This window comes from Penicillium maclennaniae (genome assembly GCF_028827695.1).
Source record: "Penicillium maclennaniae strain IBT 15551 chromosome Unknown utg000005l:1.0-2652337.0:1.0-2654196.0, whole genome shotgun sequence".
In the NCBI taxonomy this organism is placed as follows: domain Eukaryota; kingdom Fungi; phylum Ascomycota; class Eurotiomycetes; order Eurotiales; family Aspergillaceae; genus Penicillium; species Penicillium maclennaniae.
Genome location: NW_026623217.1, coordinates 1,114,527 through 1,132,719, shown reverse-complemented (window position 1 = coordinate 1,132,719; position 18,193 = coordinate 1,114,527). Strand labels below are relative to the sequence as shown.

The 18,193-nt window shown below is 50.6% G+C and overlaps 8 protein-coding genes across 8 annotated transcripts; 4 read left to right on the top strand and 4 right to left on the bottom strand.

The window, feature by feature from the left end:
* Positions 1–304: 304 nt before the first annotated feature.
* Positions 305–2,539, top strand: N7477_005653 (uncharacterized protein; the record flags this gene model as incomplete). The annotated part of the gene is made up of 3 exons (XM_056967316.1): positions 305–455; positions 507–944; positions 993–2,539. The coding sequence occupies 3 exons, from the start codon at positions 305–307 to the stop codon at positions 2,537–2,539; spliced, it is 2,136 nt and encodes a 711-aa protein (XP_056822070.1).
* Positions 2,540–2,988: 449 nt separating this feature from the next.
* Positions 2,989–3,528, bottom strand: N7477_005652 (uncharacterized protein; the record flags this gene model as incomplete). Its single annotated transcript, XM_056967315.1, has 1 exon — positions 2,989–3,528. One exon carries the CDS (start codon positions 3,526–3,528, stop codon positions 2,989–2,991), a length of 540 nt encoding a protein of 179 aa, XP_056822069.1.
* A 61-nt stretch (positions 3,529–3,589) lies between these two features.
* Positions 3,590–4,014, bottom strand: N7477_005651 (uncharacterized protein; the record flags this gene model as incomplete). Its single annotated transcript, XM_056967314.1, has 2 exons — positions 3,590–3,904; positions 3,997–4,014. 2 exons carry the CDS (start codon positions 4,012–4,014, stop codon positions 3,590–3,592), a joined length of 333 nt encoding a protein of 110 aa, XP_056822068.1.
* A 42-nt stretch (positions 4,015–4,056) lies between these two features.
* Positions 4,057–4,334, top strand: N7477_005650 (uncharacterized protein; the record flags this gene model as incomplete). Its single annotated transcript, XM_056967313.1, has 2 exons — positions 4,057–4,230; positions 4,281–4,334. The coding sequence occupies 2 exons, from the start codon at positions 4,057–4,059 to the stop codon at positions 4,332–4,334; spliced, it is 228 nt and encodes a 75-aa protein (XP_056822067.1).
* A 1,051-nt stretch (positions 4,335–5,385) lies between these two features.
* N7477_005649 (putative NRPS-like enzyme) lies at positions 5,386–8,682 on the bottom strand (the record flags this gene model as incomplete). The annotated part of the gene is made up of 5 exons (XM_056967312.1): positions 5,386–5,781; positions 5,841–7,218; positions 7,256–8,021; positions 8,079–8,346; positions 8,404–8,682. The coding sequence occupies 5 exons, from the start codon at positions 8,680–8,682 to the stop codon at positions 5,386–5,388; spliced, it is 3,087 nt and encodes a 1,028-aa protein (XP_056822066.1).
* Positions 8,683–10,033: 1,351 nt separating this feature from the next.
* On the top strand, positions 10,034–11,296 carry N7477_005648 (M20 family metallopeptidase; the record flags this gene model as incomplete). The annotated part of the gene is made up of 1 exon (XM_056967311.1): positions 10,034–11,296. One exon carries the CDS (start codon positions 10,034–10,036, stop codon positions 11,294–11,296), a length of 1,263 nt encoding a protein of 420 aa, XP_056822065.1.
* Positions 11,297–12,892: 1,596 nt separating this feature from the next.
* N7477_005647 (beta-glucosidase) lies at positions 12,893–15,096 on the top strand (the record flags this gene model as incomplete). The annotated part of the gene is made up of 2 exons (XM_056967310.1): positions 12,893–13,980; positions 14,034–15,096. The coding sequence occupies 2 exons, from the start codon at positions 12,893–12,895 to the stop codon at positions 15,094–15,096; spliced, it is 2,151 nt and encodes a 716-aa protein (XP_056822064.1).
* A 217-nt stretch (positions 15,097–15,313) lies between these two features.
* On the bottom strand, positions 15,314–17,437 carry N7477_005646 (glycoside hydrolase family 47 protein; the record flags this gene model as incomplete). The annotated part of the gene is made up of 4 exons (XM_056967309.1): positions 15,314–15,767; positions 15,851–16,259; positions 16,311–16,955; positions 17,011–17,437. 4 exons carry the CDS (start codon positions 17,435–17,437, stop codon positions 15,314–15,316), a joined length of 1,935 nt encoding a protein of 644 aa, XP_056822063.1.
* Positions 17,438–18,193: the final 756 nt, after the last annotated feature.

Genomic DNA, 18,193 nt, shown 5'->3' with positions numbered 1-18,193 from the left:
AGGTAATTCCGGTGTTATACAGACAACACCGTCGGACTTAACAAAGACATACCTTGACTTTCTTTTTCCCCCTGCTAGCTTCAACCTTAAACCAATGCATATTACTCTATTGGCTATGATGCAAGTCTCGATAGACGACAAATCAGCCCAAGTGACACCAATCACGATACACGCCCCCGCATCCTTATCAGCCATCGGCAATTGCTCCGGCCTTGTTTATACTGGTGTCTGTCGGTGATGTGCGCTTCCTCTTTTTCTCTTTCTTGTTTTTCTTCTTCTTCTCGTTTTCTGATCTTCTATCGCGATGAAAAGTCACGCGTGTCTGTATCCCGCTTGTGGGAAGCGATTCACTCGTGCTGAACATCTGCGGAGACATGCTCTGAACCATGAACAATCTCGAAACGGATTTACCTGTGAGCGTTGTGCTGTTCACTTCCAACGCCATGATCTTCTAGGTGAGATGTCATTCCATCATGCGGCCGGGAGTGTTTCTAACCGTTGGGCAGCGAGACATATGATGCGGCATACGAAGCGGGACGAAGAAGCGGGCGGGCCAGGAATGGGGGTGTTGAAAACGCGGAAGAGAGTCCGAAGAACCGGGGATGGATCCATTATTGTACGGCCGTCTCAACGGGAATTGCGTTTCGCGGCAAGATCTACGACATCTACTACCAGTTCCGACCGGAGATTGGAAGAATACGAAGACGAAGACGACGAGGCCGAAGAGGCCCAGTTTGTAGATGAGGAGCCTTTATCACCACCCATTTCAGGGACGGACCATAATGCTCTGTCGATTGATGAGAATGATCCATTTTTGGCTCCAATGACGCCGGGTGGGCCTTTTGAACCCTTTGTCGAGCCTGTTCCAGACCAATTTGACGCGGCCGATGGATCCTTCAGTATGGGTCTGGATGGCATGAGCGATTTCTTTGGAATGGATACTGGTAGGTACTATCCTATACCCTACAAGAGTCTGTATCTAACGGTGACAGCGACTGACTTTAACCTCGCATTTGCGGCAACCTGTAATTATAATTGGCTGTTCAACGTGACCTCTCTCGACGACGCCTTTCACCAATTCGACTATCCTCTGGGATTCGACGCCAATACCTTCCCAGACTCAATCAACACCGACAGTCATGCTCTCGAGAAATACGATGGTCCATCAATGCTCCTGGAGGTGGCTTCGATGATGAACAAAGTCTCCACTCCACGCACACCATCTCCAACCTCCCCCGATCTTCTCGACATGGACTGGATGTCCGGGTCATCCCATCTAGGCCCTGACCCTCCACAACGTCTACCGCGACTATCTGAAGATACCCAGAGAGGGATTCTAGCCCTCGTAGCTCAAGCACAAGCCACTGGAATCGATGGACAACCAATGGCTCTCGATTCACATTTACTTAGTCTACCTGCACTGCAAGGCTACTGTGATCTCTTCTTCACTCGGTTCAATGTAACTTATCCGCTCATTCACCAAGCAACCTTCAACCCAAATACTGTCGAACCCATCCATCTGGCCGCGATCTTGTTCATGGGCGCTACTTATAGTACCAGAGAAGCTCACCAGCTAGCGGTGGGAGTCCATGATAAACTCCGAAATCAACTACTATGCCATAATGACTTCTCACCACAGCCCGATCTCTGGGTCTTGCAGACTATGCTTCTGATCGATTGCTTCGGCAAGATGAGAGCGGGTCCCAAGCAGCGAGAAAATGCACAGCTATTCCATTGTATTTTGATCAAATTGATTCGTCGGAGCAATTGTTGCAATATTCAGGACTTGTCTCATCTGGCGAGTGCTGATGATCTGGATCAGGCGTGGAGACAGGCCATGGACGCGGAGCAGAGGAAACGTCTAGCAATGCATTGTTTCATGTGGGATACTCAGCTCGCTGTATTGTTCTCGCAGTCCCTGTGCATGTCGGCGTTCGAGATTAGATCTTCCCTACCTTGCAACTCAACTACCTGGGAGGCCTCTTCTGCTTGTGAATGGGCACACTCTGCTATCCGTGAATCAAACCGCCACTTCCTTAGTGTTTTGAAGGGTTATATCACACCCGGGGCCGTTGCTCGACCGCGAGACTTGAATGTGTTCGCACGCACAGTGGTTCTGCACGGGTCAATGTCCATTTCGGCAGATCTGAAACGCCGCGATCAGACAACACTGCGATCGGAGACGCCCGAGAAAGTCGGGGCATGGACTCCGCGAATGAGTCGGTCCTATGCTCTCTGGAAAGTTGACTTTGATGCGAATTTCCTCGCTATGAAACTGACGCAGACCTCCGATCCCCGTCGCTTCACCGGGTTGAAGATGGCCGCACATGCTCTCTACCATGCTGCGTGTCTGGCTTTGAATGTTGAGATCTTGGATTTGCAGGTTGTGGCAGGTGCAATGCAGATTCTTGGACGAGTCGTTACTCATGCCGATCAATCACGTTCACAGCGGATGATTCTTCGCTGGCTCCATGAGGGATCTGAAGCATCCTCTGTTGCTGCGAGACATGCTTCACACCTCTTCAGGATGCTGTGCTGAGCCTGCACGATTGGGATCAAACTGATGCTTTCCATTTCCCGTGGTGCTTGTATCTTGCTACATTGACGTGCTGGGTGTTCCATCGTGGGATGGATATCTCGCCCGCGGAGAGTCGGGTTACCACGGATCTATCTTCTTTGATTGTGATGATGACCAATTGTCCGAGTGCAGTTGAGTTAGCGGCACTGTCAGGAAAATATGATCCGAAACCGTTGGCTGCGGCGATGGCTCAACAATTAGCGACCGTTCGGTGGGCAGTGGTACACGACGCGATGGAAGTTTTGGCTGGTTTGTCTTGATAATGCATATGTATGATTGTGGTTTTAGGTCTGCTTATTCTATCTTTGTCAATCTGACCTTCTCCATACCTATTCATTCGTAGAAAGGGTAATCTGTGTACCCCCTCTGCGGAGGCTCGGCCCCATAGAATGTTGACCGATCATAAGGTGTCAAGGGCAAGCCCTCCAACGCCGAGGTAGGTCCGGGTTGGAGATGAAGTAACGTCCAAAGACAACCGCGTCCGCCCCGTCACTTATCAGTTTAGGTCCAGCGTTCGTCGCATTGAAGTTACCGGCGGCGAGGAATGAGATTCCGCCCTTCTTCAGTATGGGCCGGAATATATCCAACGACGTTTTATCCACAACGAGCGAATCCAGCTTGGCGCTCTCGTCGAGAACTTCGTCGAAGAGGGGCTCGACCATGTGTACGTAGGCTGGGCGGGACTCGGCAGGGAGATCGGCAATCTTCGAGCACAGCACTTGCCAGTTCGCGTTAGGTTTGGAATCGCGCGTGTCTTGGTAGTAATTGTATGGAGATAAACGAATTCCTACGCGGTCGGCGCCGATAGCTGCCGCGCATGACTCGAGAACTTCGAGGACGATACGAGAGCGCTTCTCGATTGAGCCGCCGTTCTCGTCAGTACGGGTGTTCACGTTATCGTGAAGGAACTGATCGAGAAGGTATCCATTAGCACCTGTTCTCGTCAGCATTCTGTGTTTTCTTTATCTATTGTCTGTCGTTGGTGAATAACTACCATGTACTTCAACACCGTCAAAATCCGGCCTCAATGGCCCGTTTAGAAGCAGCCGCATACTCCTTGACGAGTTCTTGAATCTCCTCTACAGTCATCGGATAAGGAGGCGAAGCCGCGTACTCGGTGCCCTCCATGCCATTGCCACTGATGGGAATATCGCTCGCACTGACAGCCTGCTTGCCCTCGGTGAGTGAAGGAACAGTCGCACGACCAACGTGCCAAAGTTGACAGAGAATGAAACCTCCCTTGGCGTGCACTGCATCAGTGACCTTCTTCCAGCCGGCGAGTTGCGAGGTGGTAAATATAACAGGGACACCTGGATAACCGGCAGCCTGGAATAAGTCAATACCTCGAGCTGATATTTATTTCATGGCTTTTTGGGAGATAAAACATACCAGATATAAAGAAAACCTCCCCCGAATACCTCGATGCTAAGAAGCATGCTATCTCTGTCTTTCAAGAGTGTCGCAAGCAACAGACACGAATGGTGGTCGAGCGAGGTAATATTCAACAGTATCTATACGACCTCCACGACGGGCCAGAACAGGAAGAAAGGGATCGCAAAATACAGATGGTACCCACGCCCGAAGGCGAAGCTTTGGCTTGGATAGACCCCGAGCTGTCTCCAAAGCTGCTAGGTTATGATCACATTGAAGATGTGTGTTTTCCTTTTCCTTGCATCTGAGCGACCCTGACTAATGACAACAGGTTAACGCGCGCTGGGGCACTCCACAAATCAATACTATAGAATCTCGACTATAGCTAGTTTCCCACTGAATAAATCTCGGCTCGTCTCTAAATTGTTTAGATGCTGCTTGAATTTAATCGAGTGGGTCGCCCTCAGTTGTCGCTTCAGCCCCGCTAGCCCTTATTCTTGGTGCCCAAAACAAGAAACATTTGAAAGCTCGGAGAAAGCTCCAAGATAGAGAAAGTCTGGCTAGAGATTGATTAGCCTTATCTTCTGATGGCTTTTCCGCATCCCCATTCTTGTTGCGGCTGCACATATGTTATCGTCAAATGCTCCCCTCACGTACTCCCCTCACGTACTATGTGCTATATAGATCTCTTGAGAGCATAACCATCGCGCTAATATAGAGGGCGTAAATGAATCAGTAGACAAATTCGAATCCATTAATCAATCATCTGCATTATGTGGCGATTGTTCAGTCGCGCTTCAAGATCTCCAGAAAGCAATCCTCCACAAGGTGTCCCCGGCATCATGGTACCGTTCAGAAGCGATCTACCAGCCAGAGCGACGAGCCATTTTCTCCAAGCGCTGGATTCTCAATCACTTCAATCGATTCCCAGAATCGGGAGACTTATGAGCAGGGCTGAGCTTGCACGGTAATGAGTCACTCGGGAGGGACTATTTTGATTAACTCGGCCAAGACATTCTTATGTGGGTTGAGTGAAATTATGTCCTATTGATCTAGACTCGCGCCCCGTCACCTCAGCATCTACCTCGTTACAAGGATAGTTGGCCTCTGGCATTGGGTCTTCCCTGTTTGGCACGAAAGTATATTCATGCTCGAAAGGCCGGTTTCTCTCCTAGTGGCAGAAATCGACTCATTCTGTAACTGGTTCAGATATGTGAAACTGGGCAAGTTGGTATATTGCATTTGAGGGATCTGAAAGGGAACCCAACTCGAAGTATCTACGCTCAAACAATCTTTGTTCTAGAAATGAACCCTTTGCAGATGGCATGTTCGGGTATGAATCTCAAATGACACTTTTGTTCCAGTATATTACAAAACTAGAAGTCGTGATAGAAAGAAAAAAAAAGTCTCACTCTACCTGGCAGGAAATCCGGGTCCTAGAACTTCCACTGCTGAAGCCAGTTCGACATCAACGCCGCGGAGATAGGTCCCAAAGACCTCATCGTCTCGCTCGCCTCCTTAGCTTTGGTAACATCCAAAGGTACACCCATTGCGGCGTGGCTCTCATCGACTAGCCCGCGGTAGAAGCTGAGCAGCTTCAAAGCAGGCTTCGCAGCTACATCGGCACTGCTGGGATTTTGGACACTCTCGAGCTCAGCAATCCAGGCGCTGAAGTCGACGGGCTCCACTTGGTACTTCTCCCGGATAGCCGGAATGAGCGATGACCACTGAGCAGTTTTCGAATTAGTGAGATGGAATACTGCTGTAGGGGTTTCTGATCGATCTCCGTGGCGGGTGTGGACTATCTCGGTCATGATTGATGCGAGGTTATCCTGGGTTGATTATTAGTAAACTCAAGAGGAGGTGGGGAAAGAATTCAATGACTACTCACCACTGGAACCCAGTCCACGGGCATTGACCCAAGTTGGTTGGGGATCTTCCCCATGGAGATAGAGGTGGCAATGATGGTCGGAAGCCATTCGTGACGATTCCATTCTCCCTTTGATGTAGTTGGACCACCAATTTGACCAACTCGGTAGACGGTTGTGGGAACACGAGAACGTCGTGAAGCTTCCAGGCAGATGCGCTCGGAGACATGCTTCGACTCGCCGTAGCCCTGGGGAAGTACCATCGAGGAATCTTCCATTGGAAGCTCTGGCACGACGGGTCCCATGTCTGGAGTCCAAGAGCCAACGGTGCTGATAGAGGAGACAAAGTGAAGATGAGCTCTGAAACGACTGGCTCGGCTAAAGTCCACGAAGCGTCGTAGGCCGCGAATGTGGGTATCCTCGAATGATTCGACTGAGTTGTTGAAGTCGACTTTCCAAGCATTGTGAATGATTGTGTCAACAGAGTCCAGCATTTCTTCGTATTTAGCCTCTTCGAGGCCGAATCGAATCTCTCCAAATGAGGCTTGAAGGAACTCAACCTTGTTCGCCCAGTCACCGACCTCAACCTGGAGACCCTTCTCTTCCATGCCCTTTTTCTGGCGACTTGCGGCATCTGAACGGTTCAAACAATACACCTTGGAGATGGAAGGTCTGCTGAGCAAATTGTGTAGGAGATAGTTGCCAAGTGATCCGGTGGAACCCGTCAAGATGACAGTTGATGGCGAGCTCGGCAGAACCGAAGGCACATCACTCCGGGCTTCTGGGAGATCGGCGGTGTACTTTTCTACAAGGCGCCGGATCTTCTCGTCCCGGGGAATGGTAGCTTGAGCCTTGCCTTCCACAATGCCGCAAATCACACTGGCTAGCTGCTCCACGGTTGGGTTGGCGTAGATCGTCTGAGGAGTGATAGCACCGGGCTTAACCTGGGGCTGGCGCTTCTGGATGCCTCGTTGCAATGCACTTGCGACTTGCATAGTCATCAAGGAGTCTAGGCCAGCGCTGTAAAGATCCTGGTTGACAGGCACGTTTGGCCTTTCCAGAACTCGAGCAATAGTACGAAGGGTGTATTCTGCGATGCTGTTTTGATCGAGCGTTTCAGGGAGGCAGTCCTGCAACTCGTCCTCAAGGTCTGCCTCGTAGATGGCGTTGATTTCCTTTTCGTAATCCCGAATCACGGCACGCCGCTGTGTTGTACCTTTGGGGGTCCTCTTGAATGGCTTGGTCTTGGACGCCAATCCTATCTTGCTCTTCATCACGCGGCCATGGGCGGCAATAGTCTGGTTTGCAGCCTGTACCACAGGCCATATCTGCTCGATGAAGGTATTCGAGTCCATCTCTGGAGCGTCCTTATGAGGTTCCACCAGCAGACCAGCCTGGAACCTGAGACTGGCCGATGACAATTGCCCGTGACACTAACGGGTGAGTCTCGATGATGACTTCCATGTTGACTGGGTTGAACTTTTCGCCATTGCTCAAAACAATTACATCATCTTTCCGACCATGATATTTCCAGAGCTTTGGGTTCTCTGGGTGCTGAGTGTACAGATCATTTGTTCGGTAAATGTCGCGGTCGGGGAATGTGTGGAAGATACCCTGATAATCGCGAGAATCGGGACGACGGGGGATGACCATTTCGTAAAGATTGTCGCCATTATCTTCCATCTTGATTCCAAAGGAAGGAAGCCATTCAAAGTAGCTCCAGTTAGCGTCATCCTCCGGAGTCAATGCAGGGATTAATCCAATCTCGCTGGTCCCAATGATTGAGATCACCTTCGTAACTTGGCGGAGGCGCTCTCCTGTTTCAGCCGCCAGTGGTGCACCACCGAAGGAGACGAATTTAAGGTATTTCAGAGATGCTAAGCCATCTTCGGAATGGCTCATGTCCTCTAGCACAGATGGAGGAAGCATGGCGCCAGTCGGACGAGTCTTCTTTATGAGCTCCACCATATGTCCCACGGACAGGGGCTTGTCCGGTCCGAAGACAGCTGGCACTTTGTGAAATATAGAGGAGATGAAAGAGAAGAAGCCCATCAGGTGAAAGAATGGTGTTGTGGCTAGGACACGATCCCGCTGGGTCAGGTAGAAGAAAGTTGACGGGCAACGGCCTTCGGGCCATTGTAGATGTGGCATGGCATCCATCGTCATGAAGAAACCATTTGTGAGAGGCACCAGCTTTGGCATTCCTGTCGAAGTCAAGTAATTAGTGGGAGTTCATTTTCTGTGTCGTCGATAGCTCTTACCGGTTGTGCCTGAGCTGTGAATGATACAGGCTACGTCGTCTTCTGCGTCTTGGTAGGATCGAGTGAATGGATAATGGCGTAATCCTGTTTCATCTTCAAGCATCTTCTGCAAAGAAGGCATCTGGAAGATCTCCAGGCCAGAGCAGAGTCCCTGGATCTCGAAAACACGAGAACTTCGCTCCTCGCTGAAGAAGAATTTTGAACATTCAGACACCTTCAGCAGATGAAGCTGCGCCTCGTCGGAGTTTCTTGTCGAAGGTAGAAATGCCTGTACAGAGGTAGAAAGTCAGGGGGAGCCCAAGGGTACGTTTCCGGGTTTCCATACCTGATAGCCGGTCTTTTGGCAAGCCAAGGTGAAGATAAAATAGCGCACGTCGTTATTGCCCATGTAAGCCAGTGTTTCCTTGCAACTGGCCCGGCCAATGCTTTTCTCGATCCACCAACAAACAACATTCACGGCATGAGCCAAATCTTTCATGGTCATATTGAAGAACCCATCGGACATTTCAGAGCCCCGAGGGACAACTCCAAACAGTCTTTCCGGATCATGCTTGGCAGCATGGTCCACGGTCTGCGCAAGCAATCGTCTCTCAAAAGCGGCCATTTTTGGGTGTATAACAGAGTGGAAGTGGGAATAATGCGATGCAAGTATGCTGAAATAAAGAAGTGATGCTTAATTTTGATGGACTCCAGCCCGGGACCTCGAAAGCATTATATAGTCCCAAGGAATGGAGCGGACCTTCCTTCCAAGATTCAGGTTGTACAATCTCGAAACCAAAAGATCAGCATCTTCTCCGTTAATGTGGAACCGGGTTTGGATCGACCGCCGATCATTTCTCTCTGGACTCAATACCCACCCCTTGTGCTTGAATTTGGTGACATAACACAATCATAAATGGCGGGAGACATTCCCATCACCTCGGAAAGTCTTTGCCGGAACAGGCGCATCATCATGTAGGAGAAGCAAGGTTGGAACTGCTCGTTCTTTCTCCAGAAGTAGGTAGCGCAAAGCAGCCACGCAGGGATACGTACAGTTACTCGTGTGCCCTCGGCAAAATTTTTGCCGAAACGCAAAGAAGACTTGAATGAATTCTATTGTGTCATGCATACTATGCGCAGGATTTGCCACGATCGATTCTACCCACATCGGGATTTGCATGATGATCTGACACGTCTCCACTAGGCTGTGGTTGAGGCCTCATCGATCATCACTAAGCCTTTCGTCAAGGTTCGAGCCAAAGCGGGAGGACTATGCCTAGCCATGGGTTTGTCCACGTCACGGCATGGCGTTATCTTATTTGAAACAAGGCGTGCGCTTGGGCCGAATTTGGCAATATGCACAAGAATTTGTTCATGGACAGAGACATAAGTTGACCCACTTTATGCACTATTCTTCTCGCCGAAGTCCCAAAACGCCTAGTCAAAGTACTCATCCCACATGGTCAAATCTATCTATATGCACAGCGTATCATATCTCCTTATTGAGTAAGTGAGTAAGTGAGACATGCCAAAATAGCTGCAGGGTTAGGCTCTATCGGCTCTCGAGGTCGGAACCCGGCAAATACGCCTGGCATGCGTTTAAGCCCACCACTGTGCGTGATACCTGGAAATGATCAAATTGACGCCATCATGCATAACTTCTCCCTTTCGCATCTACCAAGGAATAGGAAATCTTCACTCAATCATCCTGGCTTCTTGACGTGGCTATGTCGCCTCTAGCGCCGTCAAAACAAAGATCACGTGACTAGCTGCGAGAGTCACCCATAGCGAGCTGCAAGGCGATCGTCATCCTGGAACCTGTCGAGATTTGCCCCTGTCGGAAGTGTTAGCCGTGAAAGTCCACTTTTGATACGCGAAGAACATAGTTCAACTCAATTGGAGCACAATGAAGCTCACCTCATATCTGGCCGGCGCCACAGCCATCACTGCCGCCTTCGCTTCTCCGCACCCCGCATATGGGCAACAGCAACCCGTCGGCGAATCGCTACCGTCCCCCCCACACCGAAGACAAGGACAGTAATGGGCAATCGAGGATGCTGAGCGCGGTCAGTAGTGATCCGCTGCTCGCATTTCATAAGGATCTGGTCGAGATCGAGTCCATCTCGGGCAATGAGCACGATGTCGGCGTATTCCTTGCGAAGTATCTTGAATCGAAGGACTTCACAGTCGTGAGGCAAGAAGTATCGCCAGTGAAGAAGGATATTGAAGGGACCGCGACTCCTAAACCTCGCTTCAATATTTACGCCTACCCTTCTTCCCTGTCGGAGCAGCCCTCCATCCTTGTCTCAAGCCACATCGATACCGTCCCGCCCTTCATCCCATACTCAGTCCACTACGATGCAAAGACCCGAGATGTTCAGTCTGACCTGGACAACCTTATTGTGGCTGGCCGCGGCACCGTCGATGCCAAGGGGAGTGTTGCCGCCCAAGTCTTTGCTGTGCTGGACTCACTCGAGAAGAACCCTGATGCGAAGCTTGGTCTGCTTTTCGTGGTCGGCGAGGAGATTGGTGGAGACGGCATGCAAACCTTCTCCGAGTCGAAGCTGAACTCTGACAGTACCTACCACACCGTGATCTTTGGCGAACCGACTGAGGCGAACCTTGTTTCTGGCCACAAGGGCATGTTGGGTTTTGAGGTCCTCTCCCACGGCAAGGCTGCTCACTCCGGATACCCGTGGCTTGGAAAAAGCGCCGTGTCTGGTATCCTGCCAGCGCTAATGCGTGTTGACAAGCTCGGTGAAATCCCCGCTAGCGAGGGTGGTTTGCCATCTTCGCCTAAGTACGGACGAACCACTCTGAACATCGGTAAGATTGATGCTGGTGTAGCGACTAATGTCGTCCCCGCTTCTGCTCGGGCTGATGTCGCGGTGCGCCTTGCTGCTGGAACTCCAGAGGAGGCCCGCGAGATTATTCATAAGGCTGTTGAGGATGCCACTCGGGACGTGGATGCTGATGTGGTAGTTGATTTTAATTCCCACAATGAGTCTTACGGGCCTCAGGACTTGGACACGGATGTTGACGGGTTCTCTGTCATTCCTGTTAACTATGGAACTGATGTACCTAACTTGAAGGTCCGTTCTGGCGTCAAGCGCTATCTCTATGGACCGGGCAGCATCTTCGTTGCCCACGGTGATAACGAGGCTCTTTCTGTGCGCGATCTCCGAGACGCTGTCGACGGTTTCAAGAAGCTGATTGACGCTGCTCTGGAGAGGGATTGAATTGGAGTCGTAGGTGGTTTGAACGGCGAGCCATGTCTAATGTCGCGTCTCATACATACATAGCATAGCGTAGACGCAGACTTATTTTCCAGGATACAACTGACTTTCAGATATCCCACTCCATTCAATTTACCTACACTAAGAACGAACTTTTTCTCTACACTTTGGAGTAAAGTTCAACGTGCTCATATAACGTGGAATACACAAATAACTTGAAACACTTGATTTCTTTATTTATCCTTCTCGTGGTGGGGACAAATTTGTACAGATCCCTCCTAACAGCGAACGGTGATAAGGAAATCTCAAAAAGTTCGATTCCACGAACATTTGAGGACGTCACTGTTCGTATATAGGAAATAGACCAAAACAGATGATGTTGACATTTCCATATGGGTGGTCAGTGCCAAGTCAGGCTAATGACGCCACAAAGTCTACTTATTGAATCAAGCGTTTTCGAGTCCGCAAATTTTCGCCGGCTTAAGGTGCGGGATATTTTAGGTACTAGGTGGCTTACTTGTTAACCTAAACGGGTAGGTATAAACATCGTAAGCCCTGGTCTACTCCAATCACTGTAGAGCGGGCCCTGCCGGTATTCCTGTTCTGGTAACGAATGATGAATGATCGGGATGCCGTCGATCCCAGAAGTCCCGTGGACAATGATTTTGCCGAGTAAAGGGTGTCATGTAAGCCGCGCCCTCGTATGACTAAGGGCGTGTGTGGGGGGAACTTTGAGGTTTTAGCCGAAGTTGTACCGAACTGGAAACCCGAAACTCTCTCCACGTTCCTTTCGTCATTTCACTTGAGGCTAGGATCTCTGGGGATATGGAATTCTCCGAACGGGTCTCAGATACCCCCAGATCATGGGGTACATGAGACTTTGGATCCTCAGAGATATCCGATATTCATACAAAAGCAAGAGAGGAAGTCGGCATACCGACCCCTGCCGTGGGAAGTTACGAGCCGCACACCCGAACACCCTCGCCATTCGGGGAAGCCAAGACGTCGCTCATCGGTGGGCTTTCCGTTGAGCGATTTGGATCAACAAAGACCATAGGTTCCCCACCTAGAGGACGTCTCTCGATGCGAGTCTCCAACCCCCCACGAGTGGATCCCTTGAGCTAGCTGAGGTGTTTTCCAGAGTCTGTCCGGGGTGGGATGCTCAAGAAAGTGCAAGATCAAGAGTACTTAAGAAAAACCATGCGCTGAATCTTTATCTCGAGTTTTCTTTTTGCTGAATCAGATCAACCCAAATCAGCGTCTGAGTTTTCGCCATGTGGCAACAGTCTCTGCTTGGAGCTTGCCTGCTTCTTGCAGCGCCCTCTGTGGCAATCGATACTTGCCAAGCACCCATCAACCACCCGGGAGGCTATTCAGAAATGTTCAAGCGCTCAATACTACTATTCTGAGCACGTATGGCCATTCTCCAGCTGTGCTGCGTTCGCGTCAGTGATCCGTCTTTCTACAATTCCTCTTTCTATAATAGAGCTGTGTAATTGACACATAATAGCCAACATAACCGGCAATGGTGGCTGGGGAACTGCCATGAAGAAGGCCTAAAGATTCGTGAACAAACTCACGCTCGAGGAGAAGTCCTGAATGGTAACAGGCCAACCTGGACCCTGTGTTGGCAATGTCCTCCCCATTCCACGTCTCAACTTCACGGGCCTCTGCCTCCGGAACGGTCCTCAATGTGTGCAACAAGGGGACTATTCAAGTGTCTTTGTGAGCAGTGTCTCAGCGGCTGCCAGTTGGGATCGCCAGCTGCTGTACGATAGAGATCGCGGATTGGCCGAAGAACACAAGGCAAAGGGCTCCCACGTTATTCTAGGTCCCATCGGAGGACCTCTGGGCCGTAGTCCCTATGATGGTCGTACCTGGGAGGGTTTTGCTGCTGACCCTTACCTGACTGGTGTCTGCATGGAGGAAACAATCAATGGCATGCAAGATGCTGGTGTTCAGGCAAATGCGAAGCACTTCATTGCCAATGAGCAAGAGACTCAACGCAACCCTACGTACGCCCCTGATGCCAACGAGACTACCTATATCCAGGACTTCGTCTCTGCGAACATTAATGACCGCACTCTGCACGAGATCTACATGTGGCCATTTGCAAATGCTGTCCGTGCTAAGGTCGCCAGTGCCATGTGCTCGTACAACCGTGTGAACGGTTCCCACTCGTGTCAGAACTCATACCTCCTCAACCATCTTCTCAGGGGTGAGCTTGGCTTCCAGGGCTATATCATGTCGGACTGGCGTGCTATTCACAGCGGCGTGGCTTCTGTTGAGAGTGGTATGGATATGACAATGCCTGGAGGATTTACCCTTTACGGCGAGCTTTGGACAGAGGGCTCTTACTTGGGCAAGAATCTCACTCAGGCGGTGCAGAATGGCACTGTTGAAATGTCTCGTTTGGATGATATGGTTGTGCGCATCATGACTCCCTACTTCTGGCTTGAACAAGATAAGAACTACCCTAGCGTTGACGCCTCAGTTGGCCCGCTCAACGTTGACTCGCCTCCTGATACTTGGCTCTACGACTGGAAGTTCACCGGCGAATCGAACTGCGACGTTTGGGCTAACCACAGTGCTATGATTTGCCAGCACGGTGCTGCCTCCACAGTCTTGCTCAAGAACGAGCGAAATGCATTGCCTCTCCGCAAGCCTCGCAACATTTATCATTGCGGGTAATGATGCCGGTCCTTTGACTCAAGGCCCCGACCTCTAAGGTGACTTCGAGTATGGTGTTCTCGCAGGCTCCGCTAGCTCCGGCTCCTGCAGATTCTCCTACCTATCCACCCCCTCTTGATGCCATCGATGCCCGCGCTCGCAAGGATGGCTCCCTGGTTCAGTCCTTCCTGAACAACAAACTCCTTAGCACAAGCGACCTCACCTCCCCCCTCTGGATCCCCCAGCAACCCGACGTCTGTCTCATGTCTCTCAAGTCCTATTCCGCCGAGGGTGAAGATCGCACCTCTCTCGAACTAGACTGGAATGGAAACGCCGTGGTCGAGGCCGTCGCCAATAAGTGCAACAACACAGTCGTCATCACTAACTCCGGCGGTGTCAATGTTATGCCTTTCGCTGATCACCCCAATGTCACCGCTATCCTGGCTCAGCATTACGCCGGCGAGGAAACTGGTAATGCCATTGTTGACGTCCTCTACGGCGACGTCAACCCCTCGGCCAAACTGCCGTATGTCATCGCATATAATGAGTCCGATTACAATGCACCCGTCACCACTGCCGTGCAGACCAACGGCACATATGACTGGCAGAGCTGGTTCGATGAGGAGCTCGAGGTCGGATACCGCTACTTCGACGCGCAGAACATCTCGGTCCGTTATGAGTTCGGCTTTGGCTTGAGTTACACTACTTTCGGTCTTGAGGATCTCAGGGCTAAAACCTCTGCTTTGTCGAACCTTACTGCTCTTCCTGCCAAGCGAGCAACCCAGCCTGGCGGTAATCCTGCTCTTTGGGAGACGGTGTTTACTTTAGAAGCGGACGTTCGCAACACTGGAGACGTGGCCGGATTCGCTGTGCCGCAGTTATATGTTCAGTTCCCTGATTCGACTCCGGCCGGCACCCCGCCTAGCCAGCTTCGTGGATTCGACAAGGTCTGGCTGGAGGCTGGTCAGAAAAAGACCGTTTCCTTTGAGTTGATGAGACGTGATGTAAGTTACTGGGATGTCGTTGCCCAGGACTGGCGGGTTCCTGCTGGATCTTTCACCTTCAAGGCTGGTTTCAGTAGCCGTGATTTCCGCGCAACTATGGATGCGACACTGATCAAGGCAACATCATGATGATCACTCCAAGGTTCGAAGGGAGATGCTGAAAAGGAATACTTCAAGTCAATGTCTGTTTACGATCCTTTTATTGTTTGAAAATTGTACTGAAGCATACCATATAAAAGACAGATTCGCTCGCAGACAATAGTTTGGAACACAAGTTGGATTTCAATGTCTTGTGATGTATATAGCAGATTAGATTCAAATCAACGCCAATAATACAAAGCAACCCTTAATTTTGAAGCGCCGGCTTCCGCACCCAGCCCGTCTTCAAATCACCAGTGGGCTTAAACCTCGGGAACGGATGTGCCTCAGTATTGAACACATGCTCTTCCAAGGAGATGAACTCCCGATCTGAGAATAGTAGGTAGAAGTATTTCAGCGTTTCGGCCATCCAGAAACTCTCCATGTTGTCGCGCTTCTTTGCAGGGATGGTAAGTGCGTCTTCGAGCGACGTGAAACCCTTGATGCGGCTGATGGTGCCGACGTCACCGGGCGAGAGCTCCGATTGTTTCTCTTCGACGACGGAGGTATGCTGAACAAAGGACTTGAACATCTCCCAGCCCCATTCACGATACATTTCGTCGCCAGTGATGCGGTACATGTAGAAGATGGATTCAATGGTTTCCGGACGAGGAGGTTGTGACGGTCCATTCGGTGGATTTCGATATCTTTGCGCCATGGTTCTAGGCCATCGTCTTGAGTGGTCAAGGGCAGAGAAATGCTTGGGATTTCCTTGGGCGTTGAGCTTAGGGAAGGGTCGGGATACTTGTCTGCCATCATCACCGGGGGACTATCGAGGATGAAATGCGAGATCTCGCCGGCAAGTCCTGTTGGGTTCGTTTTGTAAGTTGCCCAGCAGGTCTTCATCAGCTCCTTGGATATAAGAATCTCTTCTTCGCGTTGCTGCGACCAACTGGGTGAATTTCTGGCTTCGGAAAGGGTCTTGCCTCCTGTCGCACCGAGCGCAATAGTGCCAGGCATGAAGCAGACTAGGTGGTCCATCTTTGGTGACAGTGAGCCTTCCAAGCCCGAAGGACGCTCGCCTAAAACCAGTAGTTGCGCATTCTTGGAGAAAGCGAGGAGATGTTTGCGAATTCCTTTCAAAGACTCATCCCACATCTCCTTGTATATAGGCTCTTGTTCGGATGTCTGCAAATACTGCTTGATCAGGTATTCTACATGGAATGTCAGTTTGAGGTTGTTGAGCTAGGGTTACTAATGATCACCGTAATATGAGTCGCCCCTGCTACCGAGGCGAATATTATTGCCGTGGAAAGTCCCTTCCTTGGGATTGATGTAGATGGGCACAAGGCCATCCTGAGGTTTTTGATCATCGGTAACCTCCATCACCTTCTCAACAACATTCCAATATTCAGGCTCGCCGGTCAGCTTGGCCAAGTATTTGAATTCGAGCTGTAGTGAAGTTGCCTCCGCCGTCGATGAAGCACCACCGTCGCTGTGTGATTGTAGACCCTCGGACTTGTTCAAATTCACGCTCGCATATGGAATACCGGTAGGCGATTCAAAGGCTCCAAGCAGGCGATCTGCGAGATCAGTAGCCTTTTCAATGTACAAGTCCTCTCCAGCCTCCCCAACATCGTCATCCGTGAGGGGAGCGAGGGTTGGGTACTTGGCGGAGAGATAATTCGCAGAGAGCAGACCACCCAGCATACGAATAGTGGTTTCAAAAGTGCTCACATCATGGTCCTGGTTGTACTGCAGCGAAGTTGAGATCCACTGGCGCGCATGTCGAACTTGGGACGTCAGATTCATGAGAATCATGGTATCCAAAGAGTCAACGATGATCCAGCCCATGCCTCCCTTCACCATATTCCTGTTCCCGCCAGACACAGGGTGATACTCGTCGTAGCCTGTAGTGATTCACCATCAGCCTTTTCTCAAGAGAGCCAGCAAATATCGACTTACCCCATGCTTCCTTCTCATATCCTTCCCAACTGACAATAAATGCATCTCGGACTTTCTCCCGGCGCGCATCCCAATCTGCGGGCCCCTTTGCAGGCGCACTCTCTAAGCTCTGGACCCATTTCCAGAGTTCATGGCCCTTATCCGACGAATCTGCACCTTTCCACGCTGGTAGGCCTGGACTATAATAGAAATACCACAGCAATACCAAGATAAAGATACCCAGTATACCTAATGGTTTTCTCCATCGTCGAGGTGCCGTGCGTCGTGGCGCGAAAGGTTTATCTTTGTACATAGGGAGGGTACGATCGTTATCGAAGAAGCCACCCATCGATGGAGCAGAGAGTCCGAGTCCTGTAATGCCTTTGCGAGAGTCTTGCTTCTGGATGGGACGCCAGGAGGTAGTAGACTGCGGTGCCTGGAAAGACATGATTATTTTTGTTTACCCCCCGCTTGGTCCGTCTCCGAGTATATGCAGATGGTGCAACCTTGCTAGAACAGAAGCATGGGAGCACGCCTTGAGGCGCTCTGTCGGTAGTATGGGATTTCTCAATGGCACACTGGATCGTGGCGATGGTGTTTCTCGCTGGAGCTGGTCTATAATGGGGTGCTCAGGTCAGTTGAGGTTCATGCTCTGCTCCTTCAGAAGTATGGAGGCTGTTCGACTATCATTAAGAAAGATTGCGTACGTTGCTCTGTACTGCCAGGTGGCTTGTCGTCAACTGTTTCTGGTCGTAGAGACAAGAATCCAATCCGAAACGTGCCACCGTGTGCTTAAATCGACGAGATCTTCGATTGCGCGAATGAACAAATTTTGGGTCCGATTTCACAGGAACAAGTACCTATAATCGATTAGAGCATCAAGATGCACCGTTCAAAAGAAATGTCTTCATTTGATCAGGAGGAATGGAGCCGAGGGCGCGTCAGGGCCAGGAACAGCTCCGCGGATGGGGAAGTGGAGAACCGATAACTGAGGCCCGCTGAACCAGGTCACATGTTGATAGAGCCCATGGAGCACACGAATCACATGGACTATGTGCACTGGTCTAGTCTACTCTAGATGGACGCAGAGGCGATATGAATATAGTTCAGCACTAAGATACTGCAGTACGATGCAAGGTGGCCCGCTGACAGGCTCCACGATTCGACAGATGACGTATAGGACACTGTAATGCGGTTCTCTAAT